General features: G+C 37.5%; 1 protein-coding gene across 1 annotated transcript in view; it reads left to right on the top strand.

The window, feature by feature from the left end:
- LOC306847884 (LIM/homeobox protein LMX-1.2) overlaps positions 1 to 25,805 on the top strand; it is a 65,551-nt gene that overhangs the window by 33,514 nt on the left and 6,232 nt on the right. Inside the window, exons 4-7 of the mRNA XM_079382110.1 lie at positions 21,140 to 21,372; positions 23,151 to 23,326; positions 24,257 to 24,334; positions 24,806 to 24,872. Coding sequence (XP_079238236.1) covers positions 21,140 to 21,372; positions 23,151 to 23,326; positions 24,257 to 24,334; positions 24,806 to 24,872 — 554 coding nt within the window. The remainder of the gene's footprint in view (positions 1 to 21,139; positions 21,373 to 23,150; positions 23,327 to 24,256; positions 24,335 to 24,805; positions 24,873 to 25,805) is intronic.

The following is a 25,805-nucleotide window of genomic DNA, read 5'->3' on the forward strand; positions in this document are numbered from 1 at the left end:
ACAAGCATTCGCACCGTGTAGGGAGGTGACGGAGCCTCCCCTCCTGTGGGCTTACATGAGCTGTGCTTCAGACAGCTGCTGGGACTCAGCTGTGCTCGGATCAACATGTGTTTTGGAGTTGCATTTGGAGTTGTAATTGTTATTTCAGATAACATAATAATGAATCTCTGAACTGTTATATAAAGGCTGAAATAGAAATTCCCACATTCAGATGGAGGGTTTCCTGTCACTTTCACTGCCAGATCACTTGAGGCAAAATACATAGTTGAGCACACAGGGTAGAGAAGAATAGAATAGATTCATAGTAACGTTAGATGGTATGGGTGAAAAAAAAAAATCCCCATTGCGATGATAGAGATAAAACATCCCTCTAGATCAGATACACTGGACATGTTTAAGCAAGCAAAATCTTCTACAATTAATTTATTGTTCTCTTCGGCCTGTTGTTTTTCTGCTTTAGAATTATGGTGTAATGTCTAGACATTACGATGTGTTGGGTTCGATGCTCTACCTCTGAGATAAAAAGGAATTTTTGTATTAATCCATCTCCACCAATATTGATGTATGTTGTTGTTTTGTTGCCGCAATGATCTCATGTGGGGTCAGGGCACTGAGGAATTCAACTGGGTTGAAATGTAATAATCAGTGACAATCAGATGTGGGAATGTTAGTCTATTATTGAAATTTATTTTAATTCAATGGTAAATTAAATTTTGGTCAACATATCAGTGGTAGTGAACAAAAGGCAATCAAGATGTTTCCTTTTTTTTTGCATTTTAAAAGCACAATATACGTTTTTGTAACTGTTATCCTTTCATATAGTCATTATAATGCTATAATGCCTAAATTCACTTTTTAACATTCAAAAAGACTCACAATAACATTGTGTTTTGAATGATCATTTCTAAAAAATTAGGTGCAAAAATATAATAGTAAAATATTTCTCTCATTTTTAAAAACCTGCACTTAAAATGCAGCTCTGTGACATTTTTGTTTTTAAGCACTTAAACTCAAAATGTTCATATTAATGTGACATTGTCCCAATATAACAAAAATAAGACTGGAATATGTATAAATATTTATTTCATACATTTTAATATTAGAGCCACATTTTATAGCAGCTTCAGTTTTTCCGGTAAATTTTACAGACACAATGTGCATAAATTTGGCATTTCAGTTCAACCATATATTTACATACATACACCCAGTATTTTAACAGTCTACCACTGCATCGGAACACATATAGTAGAGTAGAACATGAGGAGTGAGTTTAGCATCACGGATATTATTTCTGAATCAAACTGGAAAGTCTTCTCCAATTGCATTTGTAACAGTAATTCAGTCAGCTGCGGCCAACTCCATCTGTGTATGCGAGTGTATGTGTGTGTTTAGAGTGGCTTTGTGGGCTGAAATGGAGAGCCTTTGGTAAGTGGCTGATTGGAGGGGAAGTCTGTCGGTTTGGCACGTGCCTTGTCCCATGGGACATGTGATAGCCAGGTGCCCACGCACCAGCGCCAGTCTGTGCCAGCAGGGGCTTTCATTTCATCCTGCCTGTGCCAACCATGTGGAATTTCTTTAACAAAGATCTGAAGGCCTGGCCCTTTCCAAACAAAAGGTCATGCATGACGGCATTCAGAAGTATTGTTCTGCTTGATTTCAGATGAATGGATTATGGTGACATTACTAGATTTTTTTTTTTTTGGAAGGAAAGAGAACTTTTACTACGGTATCTATATCAGCCCATCAAAATGTTTTGCCGTTAAAGAAATACTTGTTCATCAGAGAGAAAGAGAAGTGCGGTGTTAATGCATGCTGATCTTTCAGCGTGAAGACCTGCTGTTGCTTCTTGCCCTGCTCTGCGTCCATGGTGAATCCTTTACCACTGTGCTCTTCCTGCTTTCTCCCTCACATACCAGAGGAGTTCAGGGGCATCTCCACATCTGACCCTGTCCTCTGCAGCTCGAGGATGGGCTTTCAAACCCAGCCAGCTCCCCGTCACGCCTGGAGCCTCACCAACTGGCCCAGACTCAGGGCAAAGAGAGCGGAGAGAAGACTGACTCCTCCTTTCTGGACATCATCCTGGCCGGTCGAAACAATTGTTGGATGCCTTCTATCGCACACACCTGCTGTTTTACAGATACAGTTCTTTACAAAAGCATCCAGACACTGAAAAGTGTTTCACTCACTTTTAAAAACCTGCACTATAATGCACATCTGTGGTTTTTGTATTTTATAAAAACTAAAACTAAAAATGTTTTATTATATGTTGCATTGTCGTATCATAACAAAAATAAGACTGAAATACTATACCTTAAAAAAATAAAGGTTCTAAACTTTTTTTTTGTTTTTTTACATTGATGCCATATGTCAGTTTTCAGTGAACAGTTCTTCAAAGAGTTTTTTTTTTTTTTTTTGAAGAACATTTTAGTAATCTAATAAACCTTTTTTTACACTTTTGTATATTGGAAAGGTTTCATAGATGCTAAAGGTTCTTCATGGAACCATCGATTCCAATAAAGAACCTTTATTTTGTGTAGGCATAAATATTTCATTCTTACATATTTCAGAGAGCCACTTTTTGAAGCAGCTGCAGTTTTCTGGGTGCTTTTACAGACTTTGAGTGTAAATTTGGCCCATTATTTTAGGCAGATTTGCTCCAAGTTTTTTTTGGTCTCGAGTCTGAATGCTTTGGCATATTGTTTCCTCCCTTGAATATTTTTTGTGATCCGTTTATTTTTGAAAGTTAGTTTGTGTATAGACACGTGCCTTATATTCAAGGCTACAAAACAGCCATTATCCATACATTTTCAACATTATCACCTCAAACAATGATTAAAGTTTATTAAATACAATGTAGGGCATGGTGTTACACTAAGTGGGGTAAGTTGTTAATTATTATCATCACATTATTAAGCAGAAAAAGACAACATGCAAAAATATTGTTTTGGCCAGCAGAAATTGTGATTAAAACATTGGGTCTCATTCATTAATAATTGCGTAGATTATTTGTATTTACACGCACATTCGAACTTCTCACTAAACCTTTCTGCCTAATTCATAGAGAGATAGATAGATAGATAGATAGATAGATAGATAGATAGATAGATAGATAGATAGATAGATAGATATAGATAGATAGATAGATAGATAGATAGATAGATAGATAGATAGATAGATAGATAGATAGATAGATAGATAGATAGATAGATAGATAGATAGATAGATAGATAGATAGATAGATAGATAGATAGATAGATAGATTATGTAGATTATTAGGACCAGAGTGTGATTTTTGGGTACATGTGCTTTCAATTGTTCCTGTATTTTTTCTTAAATTTAGAATAAATTTTAGTATAAAAGTTTTAGTGAATCATGATTTGTTCGTGAAAACGTTCATATGCAGGTTACATGTACAAATATGTGCGTATGCATGCTTAGTGAATGAGACCCAGTGTTCTCATAATAAATGCTTTTTTTCTAGTCAATTTCCACATATTTTTATGTTAGTTCTTTTTTTGTTTGTTTTTTTTTTTTTTTTTATTGTTCAACCTTTTTGCCCTTGGGCTTTTGACTCAAAAACCTATATACTGTATAGCCCTTGTGACATCATCTCCACATGACAACTAGCCCCAGTCTCCTTTACAGTATATAAGTTTATCACATGATTCAGAAGAACAGCAAAGACCATCTTCAAAATGCAACAAAAGTAACAGAGGAAAAACATCCTTTGTTCACTGGTGGTCTCGGATGGTCTCTGGTGTGTGTTTGTGTGTCTTTTTCCCGCATTCCACCATCGCTCTTCGTGCCGCCGTGCTCTCACTTTTGCCATGGTTGCCATGGTGACATCTACACATTTCATGCCAGCCCCACACACTGCAGACATATTTGTTTGGCTAGTGTAACTCGGCCTCACAATGAAAGACGCTTTTCAGCATAACACCTCCTAATCTGGAATTGAGCTTTCTGAAGGGGCCTGCTGAGCACAAATTCAAATATAGTTTCTCTATGCTAATCTGGCTGGTAATCCTCCAGCCTTTGGGTCCCGAAACATCCTGTCAACAAAAAAAAACCCTTGTTTGTTTTTCATTTTCTCCAGCACTTCCCCCTCAAATGTAGCATTCTTTACCAGCACCGAGGAAGCATGACGCGGTTAAACCGATAACAAGAGCTTTATTTTCTTTTGTCCACCACCGAATATCCATAGTGTGTTCCCATAGTGAAACCCAGCAATGCACCAAGACCAGGATCTCCTCATGAACTTTGCCCTCTGCTCTGCTGTAGCAGCTGGTCTTAGCATGTACTTGTAGCCATCAGCCGCCCAGACATCGACTTGGTTAATATGTGCCCGCTACAGCTAACATATCCATCATGGAGGATGTGTGCTCTCCCAGAACCCTCCCGGCTCTTTCTTGCACACTGAGCTTCTTTTCCTCATTCATCACCGGTGCCTTTAATGTTAGCGAGTCTGCTAGTGAAGCCATGGCAACAAGACTCTGTACAAAACAATCTCTAACCAGATTCTTTTAAGAGTGTTACTCTCAGGTTGAATTCTCGAGGCATTTTGGCCTCTTGTGTTGAGTTGTAGAAGCTGGGCAACATTTACAGCATCATTGTATTAGCTAGGGAGCTTTTAGTGGAAGAGTACAATATAAATGTTTAACAGGTTTTTATGGATTAACTGCTAACTAACCCAAACCTAAATGGCCACAATATAACCCGCTGATTTCCCAGCTTATATACACAATTTACAATAAAATAATTTAAAATAAGTGTGTTCTGTTTTAATATATTTCAAATATAATTTGAGTTTTCATCATTTCATCACAGTCTTCAGTGTCACATGATCATTCAGAAATCATTCTAATACGCTGATTTGGTGATTAAGAAAAATGTATTATTATGATCAATGTCATGGGGAAGTCGTGGCCTAATGGTTAGAGAGTCGGACTCGTAATTCAAAGGTTGCGGGTTCGATTCTCCGGCCGGCAGGAATTGAAAGTGGGGGGAGTGAATGTCCAGCGCTCTCTCCACCCTCAATACCACGACTGAGGTGCCCTTGAGCAAGGCACCGAACCCCCAACTGCTCCCCGGGCGCTGCAGCATAAAATGGCTGCCCACTGCTCCGGGTGTGTGTTCACGGTGTGTGTGTGTGTTCACTGCTGTGTGTGTGCACGTTGGATGGGTTAAATGCAGAGCACGAATTCCGAGTATGGGTCACCATACTTGGCTGAATGTCACTTCACTTCAATGTTGAAAATAGTTGTGCTGCTTAAAATAATATATATATATATATATATATATGGAGACCATAATACATATTTTCCACTATTCTTTGATTAATAAAAATAACTTAAAAAACAACATTTATTTGAATCTTTTTATAACATTATATTTTTTTACAGTCACTTTTGATTAATTTAATGCACCCTTGATGAATAAAATAATTAATTAAATACTTTTAAAATGATAAAACTTAAAAAAAATCAAATGTGCATTATATCTAAATAAATAAATAGACCTTTCCCCCATTTATTTTTTTGTTTGTTTTATTTATTTATTTATTTATTTTAAAGGCCAGCAAACTACTGTAGGTTAGGCTGATTTAAGCAGCTTTGATAGTAGTTCTAACCATAAAATCTTGATTCAATCTTGAAAACCGTTAACACTTTATTTTAAGGACCAATTCTCACTATTAACAAGCTGCTTATTAGCATGCATATTACTAGTATATTGGCTGTTAATATTAGTATTTACAAAGCATATATTAATGCCTTATTCTGCCTGACTATTTTTTAGATCCCTTAATTCTACCCCTTACCTAAATTTAGCAACTATCTTATTAATTATTAATGCGTTTTTTCAGGGAAAACTCTTAGTTAATAGTGAATATGTGTTCCCTATTCTAAAGTGTTACCTGAAAACCTAGTACTACATGCACCTACAGAACAGAACACAGTATAGATGATCCTCACAAACTCATCCAGGGGTGATCTGTCAGTAAATCGTGTGTTCCTCCACGGCTCCTATCTCTCCCACTTCCCCGTGAACTGACATGGGCCTCTTCAGCAGCTTTTCATGGGGTCAAGAGAGCAGCTGTTGACTTTATAACTCTACAGAGCCTGCCGTTTCACAGCTAGCTACCGACTTTAAGCAGGTCTATTAAATGTGCATTCACCACATCGCAGCCAGACAGTGACAAGACAGCCAGGGAAGGGGGTACACAAGTTTGGAATGCTCTTGTCAAGTCCACTGAAATATATCTCGCTAAGAAGAAGTGTCATTATAGAGGTAAAGAATGGGGAATGGGGAGTGTATTGACTTTTATGGTCATATATTCTTTAATTTTATTCTTCTTTTTCCTTACAGTCCTTTACTATGTTGAGATTGTAAAGCATATGTAATATTACAGTTACATTAAGATGTATTATGTCTATTGAACGTCAGCTGTAAAGGACAAAGCTGAAGATAAATCTACCAATGATTTTGTCTTGTCACACTGGATAAGTTAAATCTTAAATCAAAGATGAAACCATGGTAAGCTTGGTTTCAACGTCTTGTCTCTTAAAGAGATAGTCCATCCAAAAATGAATTTACTCACCATCATGTAGTTCTATACTTATATGACTTTCTTTCTTCTGTGGAATATAAATTCTGAAAGATTTTGAAGTATTAAAGTCAATGCGGTCCAAAAACATCACTGAACTTTTGGATTTGAATTGCAAGGACAAAAACAGACTTTCTTCAAAATATATTTTTTGCATTCCACAGAAGAAAAAATGTCATACAGGTCATTTTTCAGCAAACTATTTGTTTAATACAGAAAATAAGATTGTATAAGCGTGACCATATGTGACCCTGGACCACAAAACCAGTCATACGTGTCAATTTTCAAAATTGGGATTTATACATATACTGAAAGCTGAATAAATAAGCTTTCCATTGATGTATGGTTTGTTATGATAGGACAATATTTGGCCGAGAAACAACTATTTGAAAATCTGGAATCTGAGGGTGCAAAAAATTCAAAATATTGAGAAAATCGCCTTTCTTAGCAATGCATATTACTAATCAATTAAGTTTTGATATATTTACAGTAGGAAATTTACAAAATATCTCCATGGAACATGAACTTTACTTAATGTCCTAATGATTTTTGGCATAAAAGTAAAATCAATAATTTTGACCCATACTATATATTTTTGGCTATTGCTACAAATATACCCCAGCGACTTAAGACTTGTTTTGTGGTCGAGGGTCACATATTACTATTCAAAACACGAACCCCCAATTAAATTATTAATTAAAGTGTTTTTTCTTTTATTAAAAAGGGCACGTAATAAAGAAATAAACAGTGATATTCCTTTTCAGAGTCAAAGTTGACCTAGTGGGTGTGGAGAATTTCCCCCATTACAGGAGAAAGAATCTATAGGAATAAAGAAATAAGTGACAGTTCAAACAAACGAGTCCAGGTTCATCTCCACATCGACTAAGCCCTTGTCACCACGCATTCTCTTGATTTCAAGCTTAAACTAAGTCTCTGTCGCGTAAACAGACCCCCCACCTCAACACGCTAGCATCCAAATAATGACAGGGTCATTCCTGCTAATTAAAACAAAGGTAAACACTCTTCTTTTTCACTTTTTCGGGAGTTAGGGGGTCAGAGAGAAGGGAGGACACATATGCGCACAAGCATCTTTCCAGACTCTGCTTTTGGTAATCCACTATTTATTCATTCCGGGTAAACTCCACAAGATGGACAGGGCACGGTTCTCCATGGCGGAAAGGGGGTTGGGGTGTGTAGCAGACAAGCTTCTCCAGCCTCTGTATGGAGCTAAGGAATTTTTCATTAGTGAACAGCTGGGTCACAAGTGGCTCCAAAGCCATCTTAATATTGTGTAGGCCCACAGATTAGGCTGCCCTGAAAAGGAGCCAACACGTGACGTTCTCCACCGAATCCCGCCTTTGCATATTTGCAGAGCCCTCGCTTCAGAACACCTTATATTACTGTTTGTTTTATTTTTCAGAAGAAGGCCCTCCAGGGTCAATAGTAATTATGAAGCCCTCTACTCCAAATGTTGCTTTTTAACCACTTCAGCGCTGAAGAATTCCGCTCATTGTTTTCCTTCTCAAGTGTGTCTTAGGAACGGATGGGAACGGTACACTAGATCAGTGAATCAGATCTGTGCACCAATTCATGATATCAAGTGGTACTTTGAAATACTTAATGGTACACTTTCAGAAAATATGGTAATGCATTTTTTTAATTGGATTTTTCATTTAAATATACTTGTTTATGTATTATAAATCACTATTTTCTATTACTATATTTTTATTACTATATCATACTGTATATATTATACTATTATTGCTATTATATATACTACATACTATATTACTGTTTCGCCGTAGTACCCCTTTATATTGCAATGTAAGTTATAGTATCTATCTATCTATCTATCTATACAATATATGTATAAATTATGTATTATACTGTATATAACACGTATAATTAGTTTTTTAAATAATTAAATGTGAAAAATATCCTATCACTTTAAAATAATATATTGATGATGATGATGATGATGATGATGATTATTATTATTTTGTAGACATTTTTAAAATGTGACTTTTTTTAATATTTCACCATATGTCTGGTGTTTAAGTGTCGTAATTATATGGTGGTCTAACATTGTCCCTGTTCTTCATCCAAAAGCATGTCATTCACTGACGCTAATGCCAAGGATTTGGTCTGACCAGTATTCCTTTCATTAGGCTATCTATGGGAAGTTATGGCTCATAGCATACGTTATGCCATCTGAGAGTTATTAGTCCCACTGTAAGCAGATTGTCTGAAGTGGCCTGCGCAGCAAGAAGGCCTGTTAGACCTCATTTAAAGTGGCTTGGAAGGGTGAACCACTGAGTTATTAGTATTATTAAACAGGTACAGAAAACTTTACAGGGAGCCCTTTGTCTGTTTGCTTTACAAAATCTCTACCATTTTTCTTTTGTTCCTTCCATATTTTTTCTCTCATTTGCTTCATTTCACTGCTGGTTATACTCTGTATAATTGTGTATGTGACAAATAAAAATCTTGAATTTGAGTGCTTTTTTTGCTCTTAGACTTTTTTCAAAATAGAGTTGATTCAAGAGTCCTTGCTTTCCCCTCTCTCTCTTTCTTTGAGATGCTCTCTCATTTGCAGTGCATGTGCTGTAAAGATGTCAGGTCTCCAACGGGGCCAGAGAGGAGATGAGCATTACTGCAGGCTTAAGTTACAGAGCAGAACGCTGTGATGAGAAGCAGAGCAGTCTGCAGAGCTCTGCCCGTAACTCACGCACTTCTGCCTCCTTTACAAGGGAACACGCTGTAGCACAATGACAAAGAGTTTGGGAGATGCTAAAAGGGGGAAATTCACTGATCTTTATATCTATGAATCTCGTCTTTTCTCCTGCTAAAAGAGACCTCTAAAAAGCTGGTTTGTTGGCTTTAAGATGTATAGGATGGTCTCCTGGCCTGGCCAAACTCATTAGGCTGGCCTTTATTGATGGTTTTGAGCATGTTTTTAACTATCCAGGCTAGGAAACCAGCTGGTCAACCAGTTAAATTAGCAAAATACTAGATATCAGACCAGCTTAAACCATTTAAGACTAACTAGTGTCACCAGAGAACTAAAAGTGTTTAGCTGGTCAACCTAACCAGGTTAAAGGTGCTCAAATCCTCACCTTAAACCATCAAAACAGGCCACCTTTAATCTTTCTTTTTGTTTTCAGAAGGGATTTGAATGCTGTTTGATCTAAACTTGTAATCAGCATCATGAAGCAACCGATGATTCTCCAAACTCTCAGCATTTTATGTTTATTTGTAAATCAGATTCAGATGGGTCAGATCTTGCATACGGCTCCTCGTGCTCACGCCCACTCAAGCCCCCTTTTCTTTCATGTTTTGTGAGAGGCAGCACTGTTTCTTTGTACATAGGCACTGTGGTTCTGCATTGAACATGCTCACTGGAGATCTACAGCTGTCCAAACACACACTGTGTACCTGATGCCCAGGCTTAGCTGTGTACTCAACCTCCACCGCTCACGGACCTGCTGTCCTTTTCATATCAGTGCAGCCATCTCTCCACACTCATCCTTCAATCTTTTGATTTGTTTCTTTAACCCCATATCGTTTAAAAGTTTGGGGTCATTAAGATTACAAAAATCTATTCATCCAAAAGTATCACCACAAAAATGTTAAGCAGCAGAACTGTTTTCAACATTGATGATGATAATAAGAAATATTTCTTGAGCAGAAAATCAGCATATTAGAATGATTTCTGAAGGATCATGTAGCACTGAAGATTGGAGTAATGATGCTGAAAATTCAGCTTTGCCATCACAGAAATAAAATACATTTTAAAATATATACAAAATATTTTAAACTGTCATAATATTGCTGACAATATTACTGTTTCTGATCAAATAAATGCAGCAAATAAATGCAATTGTTTTCTTTCAAAAACAATAAAAAAATTGTGCTGTCAAACGATTAATCGCGATTAATTGCTCATCCAAAATAAACATTTTTGTTTACATAATATATGTGTGTTTACTGTGTATATGTATTATGTATATATAAGTATAAACACATGCATGTATATATTTAAGAAAAATGTATGTTTATATATCAAATATATTTATATATAATATAAAATATAAGAATACAAATATATAAATATGTAAACGTAAATATTTTCAAAATATATACTGTATGTGTATGTATTTATATATACATAATAAATATACACAGTACACACACTTATATAATGTAAACAAAAACTTTTATTTTGGATGCGATTAATCGCAATTAATCATTTGACAGCACTAAAAAAATCATACCAACCTCAAACATTGGACAGCGTATGTTGGTGTAATGTGGTCAGATTTATTTATTTATTTTGAGTAGTGCATCATTGCTTTGTTCCAAAACCTAATGTGCTGCCTAAAAAGACGGCTTTCAAGGCATGATAAATGTGAAGACTGTTCCATGAGGTAAAGGCAGTATTTGCATTAGTGGAAAAGGCCATCCCAGAATGCATTGCTATAAGTTTTATAACTTAGATTTCAATCCAGACATGTATCATTTACATATAAGGTAATATATAATATATTTAATGTTCCATGTAATTAAAATAGATATTTGTGTAGTTAGAATATGGTGTTAGCTTAGCAACATGCTAACACTAAACTTTATTGCTAATTGTTCACTTGTTGCCTGTGGAGCGCGTTCCAAATCAGTCATTTATGAGGTTCAGTGATCGTACACTGTAAAAAGGGATAAGTTGACTTAACTTAATCACTCCAAAAAGTGATAAGTTGACTTAACTTAAAAAAAATTGAGGAAACCCCTTGCCTTAAAATTTTTAAGTAAATGATCATTTAAAAAAATAAGTTAAGTGAATTGTCAGGTTCACTTTACTTTTTTAAAAATTATTATTTACTTAATAATTTTAAGGCAACAGGTTTCCTAAAAAAATTTTAAGTTAAGTCAACTTATCACTTTTTACAGTGTATAGACAGCAAGGCCGCTGACTAGGTTTTAAATCAAAGATACTGTGTCTCCAGATATGTTTGACCAGTAGACAGACTTTTCTGCTCCAATTTTCTCAGAAATATGTTAAGACAGCTTGATTTGTCAGCCTGTGAATGTTGCACTTGGTTTTGCTTAGAGGCATTGAGGTAAGTGTGTAGACATGTTTGGACACTGATACTCTCCCTCAGCCGTGCCTCCTACCTCTACGAATGACCCCTCAAGTTACTACGTCTTTCAGTTCACCGGAGCAGAAAGCATGTTTGATGATCACGCCTAAGAATAATTTAACCGCTCAACCAGGTAGAAAACACATCGTACTTTTGAATACATCTCCTCACGTTGTGATACAGCTCAGTTTGTCAGATCAATAAGGGCGTTCAGCCACGCGTGGAATATTTTCCTGTCAGGAGCCGCACGAAACATGTGTTTCTGTGAACAGAAAGAGAAAATTTAACATGTCACATAACCACTTTCCAAAAGAGTGGGATAGAACCCTGAGGCACTGATTTCATTGAAGTCCTCAAACATCACATGCATTTTTGGATCTAAAGCACACTCAAAAACACAGATTGAACATGAAATTTGTTGTATAATGAGAGTTACCAGTCAAATTGTGTATGATGACGGTGTTGATGGCCATAAAGCTGCACTGGGGATTTCTTCAGAGCATGAAGCAACATTGATCTGCATCCTCGTTGCATTGATTGTGGTGATTAGAGGTTTTGTGAAGCTCGTCATTCATTTCAATAGTCTTAAATGGCAGATTCATGATTGTGGGAATTCATGTGCACGCCATATAACAATTCAGGTGTTGAATTATGCGGGGTAATAAATCAGCTGTTGCAAAACAAATATGAATAACAATCCCTGAAGCCAGCCAGCCACCTACCTGCGCTACAAACCTCCCAGCATTCTTAGATGCACAAGACAATGGTGTCATAGACCAAAGAAGAACCTGTCTAGGCAAATCCGCTTATCCATCACGGCAAGGTAGATGATCACACAACGTTCTTCGCTGGGATGGTGACTCATACCGCTGCTTACGAGCCATTTGTTAGCCACAAGGCATATCATCAACACCCCACAAGCTTCAAAAACAGTTTGCTTCTAATTTGATAGATATTTTAAACGAGCAGGGAACAAAGTGAGAGATGAAACGTGTCTTCTGAGATCTTCCCTCAGTGTTCCTCAAGAGAAAAAGAGCCCAAAGATTGTTTGATGGAGGAAAACACCTCTGGGCCAGTAATGAAGGTGCACATTCTCCTCTAATGTGTTTTACTTTTACCTGCTGGGAGTTTAATTAAAAAACAAAGAGCCTCAATTTAAAGCCCATTACTATGCTAATTTAGTATAGAGAGGGAGGTGATTAAGCAGCTCTTAGCGTTGACTTGAGCCTGCCCAGGGGAACGTGGTGAAGATACTCTTTATTTGCCTTCATTAGTTCACACTGTAATCTCTCCACGCCGAAGAGAAACGCTGATACTAAGCAGTAATAGAGGCCCATTTCCTCATGGATTATTAAAGAGAAGTTTTACTTTAATGATTATGGTATTTGTCTAATGAAACAGCATTTTTTAGTCTGTGTTTAAAGTTTAAGGATTTGAGTTATGATCAATTGCATTTAATCTCGCCCCCCAAAATGGTAGAAGCGTTGCAGTTATTCTTAAAGAATATTAAAGAGCAAAGATTTTATGGCACACTAAACCAGTAGAAACTTTATCTATGTTGGTCTTTCACAACCAAGTCATGATATTGGCTTGGAGTTGTATTCAGTTTCACATGCTGATTTTTAGTGCTCATATTTACTTAAGTAATATAAATGTATTTTAATTTTATGGTCTTTTTTATTATAAACTGCAAAATGTGCAGTTTAACCAGCAGCATATAAGCGCAACCAGCATTTGTATGAGTGGAATGTGTAACAGCATGTGTCTTAATCAGATTCCTAGTTCAACAGTCAGTGCAAATCATTGTGTAATGATGGGTGATGGAAAAAAAATATTTATATTAGAAAATATCAGTTCTGATTCTAATGACAGGATTATGTACTATTCAAACTTAAGAAAATGCTTTTAAAATTGAAATGAAATTAAGCTGTATTTTTTTATCTAGAAAAGTATTTCGAAACTAGACAAAGGCTTGTCTCAAAGTTTTGAAAAAGTCTGGATAGATAGATAGATAGATAGATAGATAGATAGATAGATAGATAGATAGATAGATAGATAGATAGATAGATAGATAGATAGATAGATAGATAGATAGATAGTTTGGAATACCACATATATGTAGTTTAGTTTATATATTTGATCATATTTAAATTTTGTGGAGCAGGAAGAACACTTCATTTTTTTAAGCAGTATGAGATGTAACATAAAATGTTATACAGCATTGCTTTACATACTGTATATACCTCTCAAATGTTTCCCAATTTCCCAGAAATGATTTTTTCCACATCTAATCTGTAACTGTGAAGCTGCCCTAAACTGTTTTCTCTCACTTTTTTGGATCTCTCTCTCTGTGTTGGTATCCAGGAGACAAGATCCATGTCACAGATAAAAATTATTATTATTTTTTAAATCATAGAATCCATGTAACTCCCAGACGCAGTGTCTATCAACTCTCCTTCAACCGACCCCACCTCACAAACACCTCAGCGTTCGTGTCGTCATGATTGACACGACCAGAACACATCGCAGGCCTGGGGGGCTCGGTTGAAGAAGCCTGGGGGGACTGACTGTCTTCAAAGTGATTGTTTACAGCTGTTAGACAGAGCCTTTGATGGAAATGTGGTGACATAAGAATCCATTCGAAATCGTTACAGCCTTTTTTTTCTTGTTCCTGTGCATGTTCAATACAGACGAGAGGATAGGTGGGGATGAGAGCATGTGTTGCTAAATGTAAGACGATTATCGAGCCGCACACTTCCCCACACTTCTCTCCCTTCTCTAGAATCTTTAATCTCCTCTGGGTATGTGATACTTATCAGAGAGTTATAGGCATTGAAGGAAGTTCTTTAGTGGTCGGGAAATCATTGGCAACATGTGGTGAAAGCTTTAAGATGCTGTCACACTTTAAGTTGTTCATAAGCTGTTCAAAGAGAAAGTGAGTACTCCAACGGCAAGCGTTCTGAGAGGAATTGAAAGGTGAGGGCCTAGATGTTTTTTTATCACAGAAATATCTTCCTCTGATGAGCCGTCAAACACTCTGTCCATGCAAGACGCAGACACCCTGCAGGGAAAATATCATGTCAGAAAACAGGGAACGTGGAGGAATTTGGAGGCTTTTGCCTGTAATGTGCAGGGGAATGAAGTTGGGATATAACGCATGCCAGATACAAACCATTAATTTTTTATTTAACGGGGAAGAAAAATCTGTATAATATTTATTCTTAATAAATATTTTATTTTAATTCTTTTAATTTTAGTTGATTTCATTTGACATAATTGTGAAAATTTATTGAAAGTCATCTGGTACCTGTTGCTCTAAGATTCCAATGGTGGGCATTTCTTCTCACTAAACATGCAGTTTTGGTCCGTGAATACCGATTCTTCTGGCAATTACACTGGACTGTGAGAGTCTGGAAGCAGATAATGATCTTTTCTGAAGTTATCTGTGTGGATTATCTCTGATTTGACTCGTGGGGTCTGGGTCTGGGAGGGTCTGAATCAATATTGGCACGGCGATGAATTGTGTCTGTTGATCCAAATGCAAGGGTCTTATCTGCTAATCTGTACACTCAGGTGTTTGGTAGGGAGTGTACATCCTCAGGACAAACAAGTTGGGTGTCTGAGGGACTTTAAAGGTCCCCCCCCCCCACCTCCCCAATCCTGTTTGGTCTGTGCCTTTTTCTTCCCCTTTTTTGTTGTAATTTGTATTGAAGGAGTCATCGGATTCAAAATTCACTTTACAAGTTGTTTGAACATCAATGTGTGTTGGAAGTGTGTGTACACATCCATCCTATAATGATAAAAATCCACCCAGTGTTTTTTTTTTTAAATCCCCTTTCTCAAATCAGGCTGTTCTGAGATTCCTGTCAGAATGACGTAGTTCTGCGCAGGCCGCTCCCACGATAATTGATTGACAAGGCCGCCTTACCTTAAATCCGCCCTGAGTGAGCTGTCATCAGTCCGCCATTGTGTTGACTCCGGTGCAGGGGAAGACAAGATGTCTCTGATTAAGCAATTGAGGTGTTTTATTGTTGGATGTAATAATGAATATAGCAGTCGTCATTTACTCCCGACATCTGAGCCGCTGAAGACGCAGAGGATTAACTTTACTTTCGCTTCCGATCCCAATCTACATAAATGCGCCTATGTACGCACAAATCATTCATGATCCAGCTTCATCTACAGAAGACGTGAGTATAAGTTTTTTTTTTTTTGTTTGTTTTTTTTTTATGAATCTTTGCAAATCGCCTTTCCTAATAATGTGCTAGTTAACCAGTTCAGCGGCTGAAGTTTACAGTCTGCTTGTCACCACATGGAAGAGAGGGGTGGGGTCAGCAGAGCTCATTAGCATTTAAAGCAACATAACTAAAAAACAGCTTGCTGAAAACAGAGCTGATTTTGACAGGGTAAAAAAAAGTGTTTTTTTACACTACCATTGAGAAATTTTAACCAAAGTATGTTATAGACTTTTCATTGAGACCCTAAATAATCATATCAGCATTCAATGACCCCTTTAATGACTCAATATATAGTCTTGGCTTTATAATTCATTATTCACTCTCCTTATAGTATCCACAATAAATTCTGTATCATAAACCCAGTCAGCTGCCTTGCAGCCTATTGCTTACTATGACTTCCATCTAGAATGAAAATTGTATGGATTGATTTGTTCTACATCTCGTAAATAGCACTCTGCACTGAAAACTTGACTGCTCCTGTTTTCAGTAGTTTAGTGTTAGCATGTTGCTAAGCTAACACCACAATACTCTTAATGAGCATTAAAATGCATAGCACAAAACACATACAAAAATTGGGTAAAATAAGCAATTTTAGAGTTGTTGAAATTGTTTTGGACACGTTTTGACTAAGTGCTGAATGAAATGCATGTTTACATGTTTACAATGTTTAATTTCACTTTGTACGCCATCTTGGATCAATTTTTTACTGAGCTTGTCGCAATGAATTTTTATCAGTGAATGATACATATATAGGTATATCTATACTATATGCTGCTTTGTTCACTATCCTAAATCCTTATTTTTTTATTTTGTTTTTTATTTTATTTTATTTTTTACTTCACAAATTATTTAAATGCATATTTATTTAAAAGCATAAGCATATAAAATGCTGTTTTTATTGATATTGTTCATTATAGCATGTTCCATTATTATTTTATTTTTTTTGCCATAGTTGTCATATTTGTTTATAACAACATATTATTATTATTACTTATTTAGTTTAGGTGTTTTATAAGGCAATGATGTATATGATTCTTCAGTCTTTTTTTGCTCCTTCAGACCAATAGCAGAAAAATTGGGATCTGTGGATCTTGTGTTTTGTGTTTTGTGTCTGGTGGTAGTACTTTACCTCACTGTAGATGTTTATTAAAAAGGCCCAGATGTGGAGATGCATCTGAAGGATTCTACTCTCTAGTCTCTCTTCAGCTTTCATCTCAAACCACAGGACAGAAATCCCCTCCAGAAGATGTGCGGCATCCCAGTAAGAGCTGCCGTTGTTTACGTCTGTCCTGACGTCCGGTCCGCTCTTTCCCTGTGTGCCCATACTCTGCTGCTCACCCAGGCTAATAAGGTAATGTTACGGGGGATTGAGAGCAATGCCCCCCCATCCCACCCCGGTCGGCCTTCGCCTGCTCACACTGTGGTGTTGTTTTAAAGCGCATTCTTTCGGCGCTGAACTTGGAAAGGTATTAAAGTGGGATTAGGGGCTCCTCCACAATCCAGCGCTTGTGTCATTCACTGGGCTGCTCTCTTTCACCCCCCTCATCCCGGCCGCCTCCCTCTCTCTCTTTCTGTTACCCCCCGCCTCTGCCCTGTTTGATTGTGGCGATCAGTGGGAGTTGAAGTGACTGTGCCTTTCAAAAGGAAAAAAAGGGGTAGGGTTAAATCCCTACTCCACTGCTCCCTGCTAATTCCCCTTGTTCCTCCAAGAAGGATTTACTTCTGCTGCCAGCTTGTGAAAGGCTTTCTCTGCCCATCCGAAAAGTTAGCCGTCGCCTTCCTGCAGAGGTGTGGTTGCTATAGCAGGGGCGTCATGCGTGGCTATTCCATCAGAGGTCCCGCTGAGAATAGGGAATGGGTCAGGGGGGCTGACGACAGCCAAAAAGTCCGGATTAGATGCCGGGACAAAGCCAGGACAGGAAGATTCCAGAAGGAACAAATGGGAATTACAGCAGCAAAAATAATGCAAAGTGACAGAAAGGGGAAATAGAAAAATAATGGCTTACAAGATTAGAACGGGTGGGGAAAAAGGAGGTGAGAAGAAAAGAGGCGGATGAAAGGGAATGTTTTCATTTGGATGAGAAGGATCCTGAGAGCGGGGCGGCTTCGAGGTGAGCGGGCGAACTGGAAAGTGTCACCACTGCTCAATAGGGTTCATTTCCTGTGCTTTCCGGCTTTTTTCGCCCTGGAGTCTTTGACGAGGATTCGCATTGTTGAATGAACATTTGATTCAAACTGAGTCATGATGACAGATTCATTATTCTGTCCGACTTGTTTGACAGATCCGGTGTGTAACTGGTTAATCTAGCCAAAATATTACGTCAGCCATCGTTTAATGTGAACGTTGCGAGTGTTTGGATGTGTTTAGACAGCAAAAACTCCATAAATATGATGGAATGTGCAAAATCATCTTGTTATTGTTACCAACTCATCTTCTTTACAGATGTTTCACAAGATCATATCACAGCGCTGTGGTTCATGCCAAAAATTACAACCATGCTAATCTTCAATACTTGCTCAATGCTTGATTTGTGGAGGAAAAATAATTCTATTTTCATGAGATTAATGAAATCTGTATGGACGTAATTGCTTGAACAATTGGGAGTTACCACAACAGATCAGACCGTGTCTAAACACAAAATGATGAAGGTGTGTTTCTTAGAATTTTTCCTTTGCTCAGATTGGAAAAAGGAGCCAGGTAGACAGATATCCCACAAACACGAGAGAGTTGTTAGCATGCCAACAGTTTAGTTAGGATTAATAGTTTTCGAATGGCAAATAAAAATCTTCTCATCTTCTTATTGTCCCACAATAAATAAAAGATTATAGGCTTATGATCCTATGTTCAGCCTGCTAATGCCAGTATCCATTTTGTTGAATTAAAGTTTCCATTAAAGTTGAATTAAATATAAAACATAAACTAATTTAAACAGAAACTGTAATGATTAAAATAGTACATAATATAGTACATAAAACCTACAGTATCTCTCAATGAGTATTTGCCAGTTATTTTCCAGCAAAGGCGATTCCACTGTATATGCCACATCGGTTTATTCTCATGACATCTCAAAGGACACTCATAGAAAGTCTGACATGCAAAACAACAGTCGCAACAAAAAATACGCAGCTATACAAAACTCCAACAAACAGCGATGCAGCTGGTCGTGTGTCCAGCGGGCTGTCATTATCAGTCCCCCATCACCATCTCACAATGAAATTACCATCACAAAACCCACCATATTTACACATATTCATCTGAACTCATATTAACACATATTCATCACTGTCAACCAACCCTGTCCACCGTCAACAGAATATGATGATGATGGGCATTCTCCCTGTCTCTCCCTCCCGATGAACAATGCCACAGATTAAATGCAGAGATACCCACAAGCGCCAGGGCAGCTGTCCTACCAGCCAGAGCAAACAAAAGAACCTAGGCTAATAAATCAGCTTTTATGGGCTGGACACTGTCACACACCCACTTCCTGTAGAGGTAGGCTCCCGCTGAACCTCACAAGATGAGAGCGAGATGGCAATATCTCTGCCTGTAATGAAACCAAAATGATTTTATCGACACCGTTAGGAGGAAATGAAGGCTGCGGGGGTGGCCGCGGTCTGTTATGTAAACAGACGTGTATTGTGGCATAGTGTATGATTTTAGAGTTTATTTGACAGGAGATCAGTTCATAGCAACATAGTGTAAATTTGCATTAAATATGAGTGAAAAAATTGTGTTTCTATTTAATATTTTATTTATGCAATTTTTTTATCTTCTCCGATCAACGGGTTGAAGAAAGTGTAGAAATGTCTCACAAAACAAAATTTTAAGCCATCTCTTCCCTAAGAAATCACTTCCCGTTTCAGTAGCATTGTGTGAGTGGCGCTGAAGCCTGTCTAATCACTGCAGTGAGTGGGGTAAAGCCAGTGGAGCTGAGGGCCCACACCGCTGATTGAGGTTTGCTGGTGCGTTGGGTCGAGAGGTGATCCCGTATTTCCTCCCATTGGGTTCTGCTGAAGCGTTGAGGAGTTATCCAGGCTGCATTAACAGATGAGCCAGTGTCAAAGCAGACCGCTCAGGGGCTCAACCTCATGCCCCCTGCCCCCTTAATCACCTCACTATGATGGACAAGCACATGTAAAGACATTCACTGTGCTGTGATGCCTTCTGATGCTTTACTCTTACTGTATTTTTAAATCTCTTAAAGGGGGTAGTTTACTCAAAAAAAGTCAATTATATCATTATTTACATTAGTGCAAATATTTGAAAAGTAAATATGACCGAATTCATTTGTTTGTGAGACATGTGCATTGCCATGAAACATTTGGGGCCAGTAAGATTTATATTTTATTTTATTTTAAATTATGACAATTTATTCTTCAAAAACACATTAAATAGATCAAAAATGACAGTAAAGATGGTTATAATATTACAAATATTTTAAATAAATAATTCTTTGAGCTTTCTCTTCATCAAAGAATCCTGAAAAATAACAAATGTGTTCAAAAATATTCAGCAGCACAACTGTTTTTAAAATTGATAGTAAGAATTGTTTCTTAAACAGCAAATCAGCTCGAATGATTTCTGAAGGGTCATGTGACAATGATGGCTGGAGTAATGACTGCTGAAAATTCAGCTTTGCCATCACAGGAATAAATTACATTTTAAAATATATTCAAATAGAAAACAGTTATTTAAAATTGTAATAATATTTCAGAATTTTACTATTGTTACTATATTTTTGATCACATAAATCCAGCTTAAATGACCCTAAAGGTCCTTGCACACAGAGTATGTAATTTTTGTATGCAGTTTTTTTTCTTTCTTCATCATCCTTTCCTGTCAAAATGTTTGCTACGGATGCGAAAACACAGAAAACCGAACCTGATCCACATTTTTTAGGACAGACGAAAGTTTTGGAAGCAGTGTGTGAACGTGATAGGCAACGTGAGGTCATATTTATTTCTTAACATACGAAAATTTCGGACGAGAATTTCATACTCAGTGTGCAAAGACCTTATGAAGCTTCGAAAACATCTTATCAACCCCAAACCTTTTGAACGGTAGTGTAGGTTTCGAGCCAAATTTTGACCTTATGTCTTTTCAGACATATTTTTTGATCATTTACACATTTCTCTCTTTCTCTTTGTCACTTTCTCAGGTTATTTGCGACCAAATGCAGCGGGTGCCTGGAGAAAATCGCCCCCACAGAGTTTGTGATGCGGGCGCTCGAGTGCGTGTACCACCTCAACTGCTTCTGCTGCTGTGTATGTGACCGACAGCTGAGGAAAGGGGACGAGTTTGTACTGAAGGACGGACAGCTGCTGTGCAAGAACGACTATGAGAGGGAGAAAGACCTCCTCGGCTCTGTCAGCCCCGAAGACTCAGATTCAGGTATGAATACAGGTTATTCTATACCTCTATACACCACAGACCATGATGCCAGCGTATTCATGATTATGTTTTTAGGGGAGTTTCAGAAGACTTTCTTTATTCTGTACAACACAGAAGAAGGTGTTTTGAAGAATGCTTCAACTGTTTTTTTTGTTCATACAATGAATGCCAAAACATGAACTTTTATTGTATGGACAGAAAACACTAGGAACATTTTTAGAAATATATTCTTCTGTGTTCTACAGAGGAAAAAGGAAAACAAATACACACAAAAGTGTAGAATATGGCCCCTTTAAACAACATTCAGCAGATGAAGAGCAGTTCTGACAGAGAGAAGCCACATTGTGCTGTCTGATGTGGGCAAGTTAAGTTGCTGGAAAGCAGAAGAGCTTGAATCTCTGTGAGTGACAAGATGGATTTTAGGCCCTGCTCACCAGCGTCCCCTCACTTTTTATCAGCCCCTCAGACTCCTTTTCCCTCACTTCACCGTGATGAGGCATCTCACCAAGCCTCGCTTTTACCATCCCCATGTGGATTTCATTTAAACGCGCACACAGCCCACTCTCTCAAACACTGAGAAACTTGTCAGATGCTTCAGAAAGGCTGTGTCAACTTTCTGGGATGTTCGTCTCTTTTCTAGTCTTCTTTTGTAAATTTTTTTGGTATATGTGTTTAAAGTTTCTAAGTTGACCCGAATGCAAGAAGTGAAGTGTAATTTCTAAGAATTCATTTAGTTTGCAGTACACCGCAGACAAAGAGATCAGAAACAGATGAGAGGACCGAATCAGCCCATCATGTTTGTATCTCCCGCTGATCACTTAAAAAGGCCAAACCATTTGCAGGCCTAATCGCCAGAGATGTTCACTGCTGATGCCACAAAAGCCACTAGTGCCAAATTGCAGAAGCCCTTAATCTAGAAAAACAGTCACGCTGGGAACGTGCCCATTTGGGTTTTTAACTTTCGAACCAGGCCACGTTATGGAGTTTGGCACCTTTTTTTTAATTACTATTATTATTCTATTAAACACAAGCTGAGGTGGCTTATTGGATGAAACCTCCACCCACTGAACAATAAAGCCAATCCCCCGTTTGACTATAATAATTACAGTAGGAAAGCCAGGAGCCATTTTGTGAATATGGCACATTAGCTGGACCTACTGAGAGAGATTAGCACGACACAGGGCAGGCTTGATTAACCCGCCCGAGGATCACCTTAGACTAATTGAGACAGTTCATATGAACAGGCAGTGTACATTTTGTGATATGAGGCAAGATATTGAACTTTATGGATTGGCGAGTTTAAATTCTGCTTACATAGTGTTCTTTTTTGCAAGCATGTTCACTGTTTGAATTTGTGGTTTTGCTATCGTTTCACTTCCCCTGGATATTAGACCTCATTTCCCATATGTGCTCCACTTTCATACCTTCCCCAAAACGTTGCATCCGCTGTGTGTTGGATTCTTATCAAAGATTTATATAGTGTAAAACAGCCAAAGTCGTGCGCTATTAATTTTAAAGGACACAATGTCCAATCCAATGACAAATTCACATACTTCACAGTCAGAGTTGCCGTTTTGCAGTGGATGTGGCCCACTCAAGCACTAATAAATTGATAACAAATGTATTAAAACCACATGTGTCTCCTTTCATTATGGATGCACTGTGACTGAATCTCTTAAAATTGAAAAGAACAAAAACAGCTATTTATCAGTAGGCTGTCTAAAAACTTGCAGAGTTTTAAAAGTACTGATTCCTGTGAATGATGGATTTCTTTCCAGAGAAAAGCGAAGATGAGGAGCTAGATATCAAGCCGGAGAAGGGCTCAGGAGGAACTGGGAAGGGAGATGATGGGAAAGACCCAAGAAGACCCAAGCGACCACGTACCATACTCACCACGCAGCAGAGACGTGCATTCAAGGCATCCTTCGAGGTTTCTTCCAAACCCTGCCGGAAGGTGAGTTCCTCTAGATATCAGTTTCCTCCATCTCTTGAACACCATCTTTCTATAGAAGTCATTTGCGACTCGGAGAAAATAAAATGGGTATTTATGAGATGAAAGTTTAAAATAAGAAATAGTAGGATAAAGAGTTGCAGTTGGAATATCACAATTAGAAATGATGCTGCAATTTATAACGCAATTGTGAGATTGGAAGTTGCAATTGAAATTTTTAGTTGTGATATATAGTCATTGTAACGTGAGATATAAAGTCACAATTATGAGAAATAAAGTTATTATTGTGAAAAATTGTCAAAATTACGAGAAATAAAATTACATGGTTTATTAAGTCACAGTTATTAAATATCAAGTTGCAATTAAGTGAAATAAAATTAGAAACAAATCACAATTTCAAGATATGCATTTGCAATCGCGAGATATAGTCACATTGTAAGAGATAGTTACAATTACAAGGAATAGACTGTGACAAGTTGCAATTAACATCGTAATTGAGAACTCCGCAATTATTGCAGTCCTCAGTGAAATAATATGAAATTTCAACTGAGATTTAAAGTCACAGTTTTAATATATAATTATTGTAACATTGTAAGATAGTCTCAACTGTAAGAAATAAAATAGCAATTGTGAGAAATAGTCTTTTATAAGTCAATTATGTTAAAGTTTTGAGATGTGAAGTTGCAACTGTAAAATGTCACACATGGAAAAGTAGCAATTGTGAGATATGAGGTTGGAATTGTGAGGTCAAGTTGCACTTACGAGAACATTTCGAGATAATCGATTTAGTTCTAAGAAATATATGTTGAAATAAAGACACAATAATGAGAAAAAAATCTGTTATTTTCTAAACACTCTAAGGTGGAATTGGGCTTCCATATATTACACAGACTCGTCACTAAAGAAATCAATGATTCTTGTTTTATAATCTAGGTAAGAGAGACGCTGGCTGCCGAGACAGGCTTGAGCGTTCGCGTGGTTCAAGTGTGGTTCCAGAACCAAAGAGCTAAGGTGAGTCCAGACCCTCTACACTACCTTATTAATCATCCAGTATTACCCGCAAAATCCTGATAATGTACATCCAAGGACCAGATAACACAACAATTTTCAAGTAATCCTCCAACAATGCACTAAACTCCTCGCAACTGCTGCCAAAAGGGAAAAAGCAAGCGAGGCTCGAGACAGCAAATCTCAGTCGCTATCTGCCTGAAGCTTAACCTCTCGACGCATTCCACAAAAAACTCCCCAAGAGTTCGAGAGAGATGTATTCACATCCATCCTGCTCTTACGTTAGCGTCTGAAACCCACCTCAGAGCCCTGATTTTATCTTCAAAAGGCTGTGGATAATATAATGCAGCCAGATCAAGCTTGGCGTAGTTCAAGCAGAGGTGAACAACAAGGAGCATCTCTCTTTAGATAGCCGAGAGTTGGTCTGGGGAGTCGCGAAGTTTTCTGATTGTGCTTTTATCGTTATTTTTTCAGATGAAGAAGTTGGCGCGGAGACAGCAGCAGCAACAGGAGCAGCAGAACTCCCAAAGGCTGGGCCAAGGTAAAATGTCCTGATATGAACCTAAAGGCAATCGCATAGGTCCAAAATACGACTTTAAGATGGAAATCAACATGAATGAATAGCATTTACAGTATCTCCAATCTGTAGACTGTTTTTGCATGTTAAGAATCATGTGAAATTGAATTTTACATGTTAAAATGATTTTAATCCTATGGAAGTTTCTGCAAAAAAATAAAAAAGGTAATTGCGAGATTTTATCTCACAATTCAGATTTTTTTTTTTTCTGGCAATTGCAAATTTACATCTCGCATTTCTTACTTTTTTTCAGAATTGCGTAATACAAACTCTCGATTCTTACTTTTTTCTTAGAATTGTGAGATATAAACTTAATTGCAAGTTATAAAGTCAGAATAGCAGGATATAACTCGCAATTGCAAGAAAGTCAAAATTGCGAGATTTTTTATTTTTATTCTGACTTTTTTTCTCACAAATTTGAGTTTGTATATCACCATTCTGACTTTTTTATTTGGTAGCGGAAACTGGCTTTAATAAAATGCAGCTGAGAATACGACGCTATCTCACGACCAATTCATACATATTTTATGAGGTGGCTAATTCCCACCTCAAATTGTCTAAACCCCAGTGACGGGTAGATTTAGGGGCAGGGTTAGGTGTAGGTCATTCGTACAAATTCATACTAATTAGCCACCTCCTAAAATATGTGCGAATTGCCGTGAGATCGGGCTGGAGAATTCTACAGTCAAAAACATTTACTAAAACTTTTATCTGATTTTATTATTTTTTTATTTACTTTGCATAAATTGTAAAAGGTTTTGTCTTCTTATAGGCCGATTTGCTTCATAACTTAGACATTGTGGTCAAAATTCAATTTCTAAAAGAATATCTAATGGTAGAAAGTGATGTATCCTAACTGACCTCCAACCACATCAACCCTTGCCATGTGTGTCGTGT

The sequence above is a fragment of the Barbus barbus genome, assembly GCF_936440315.1.
Source record: "Barbus barbus genome assembly, chromosome: 28".
Lineage (NCBI taxonomy): Eukaryota > Metazoa > Chordata > Actinopteri > Cypriniformes > Cyprinidae > Barbus > Barbus barbus.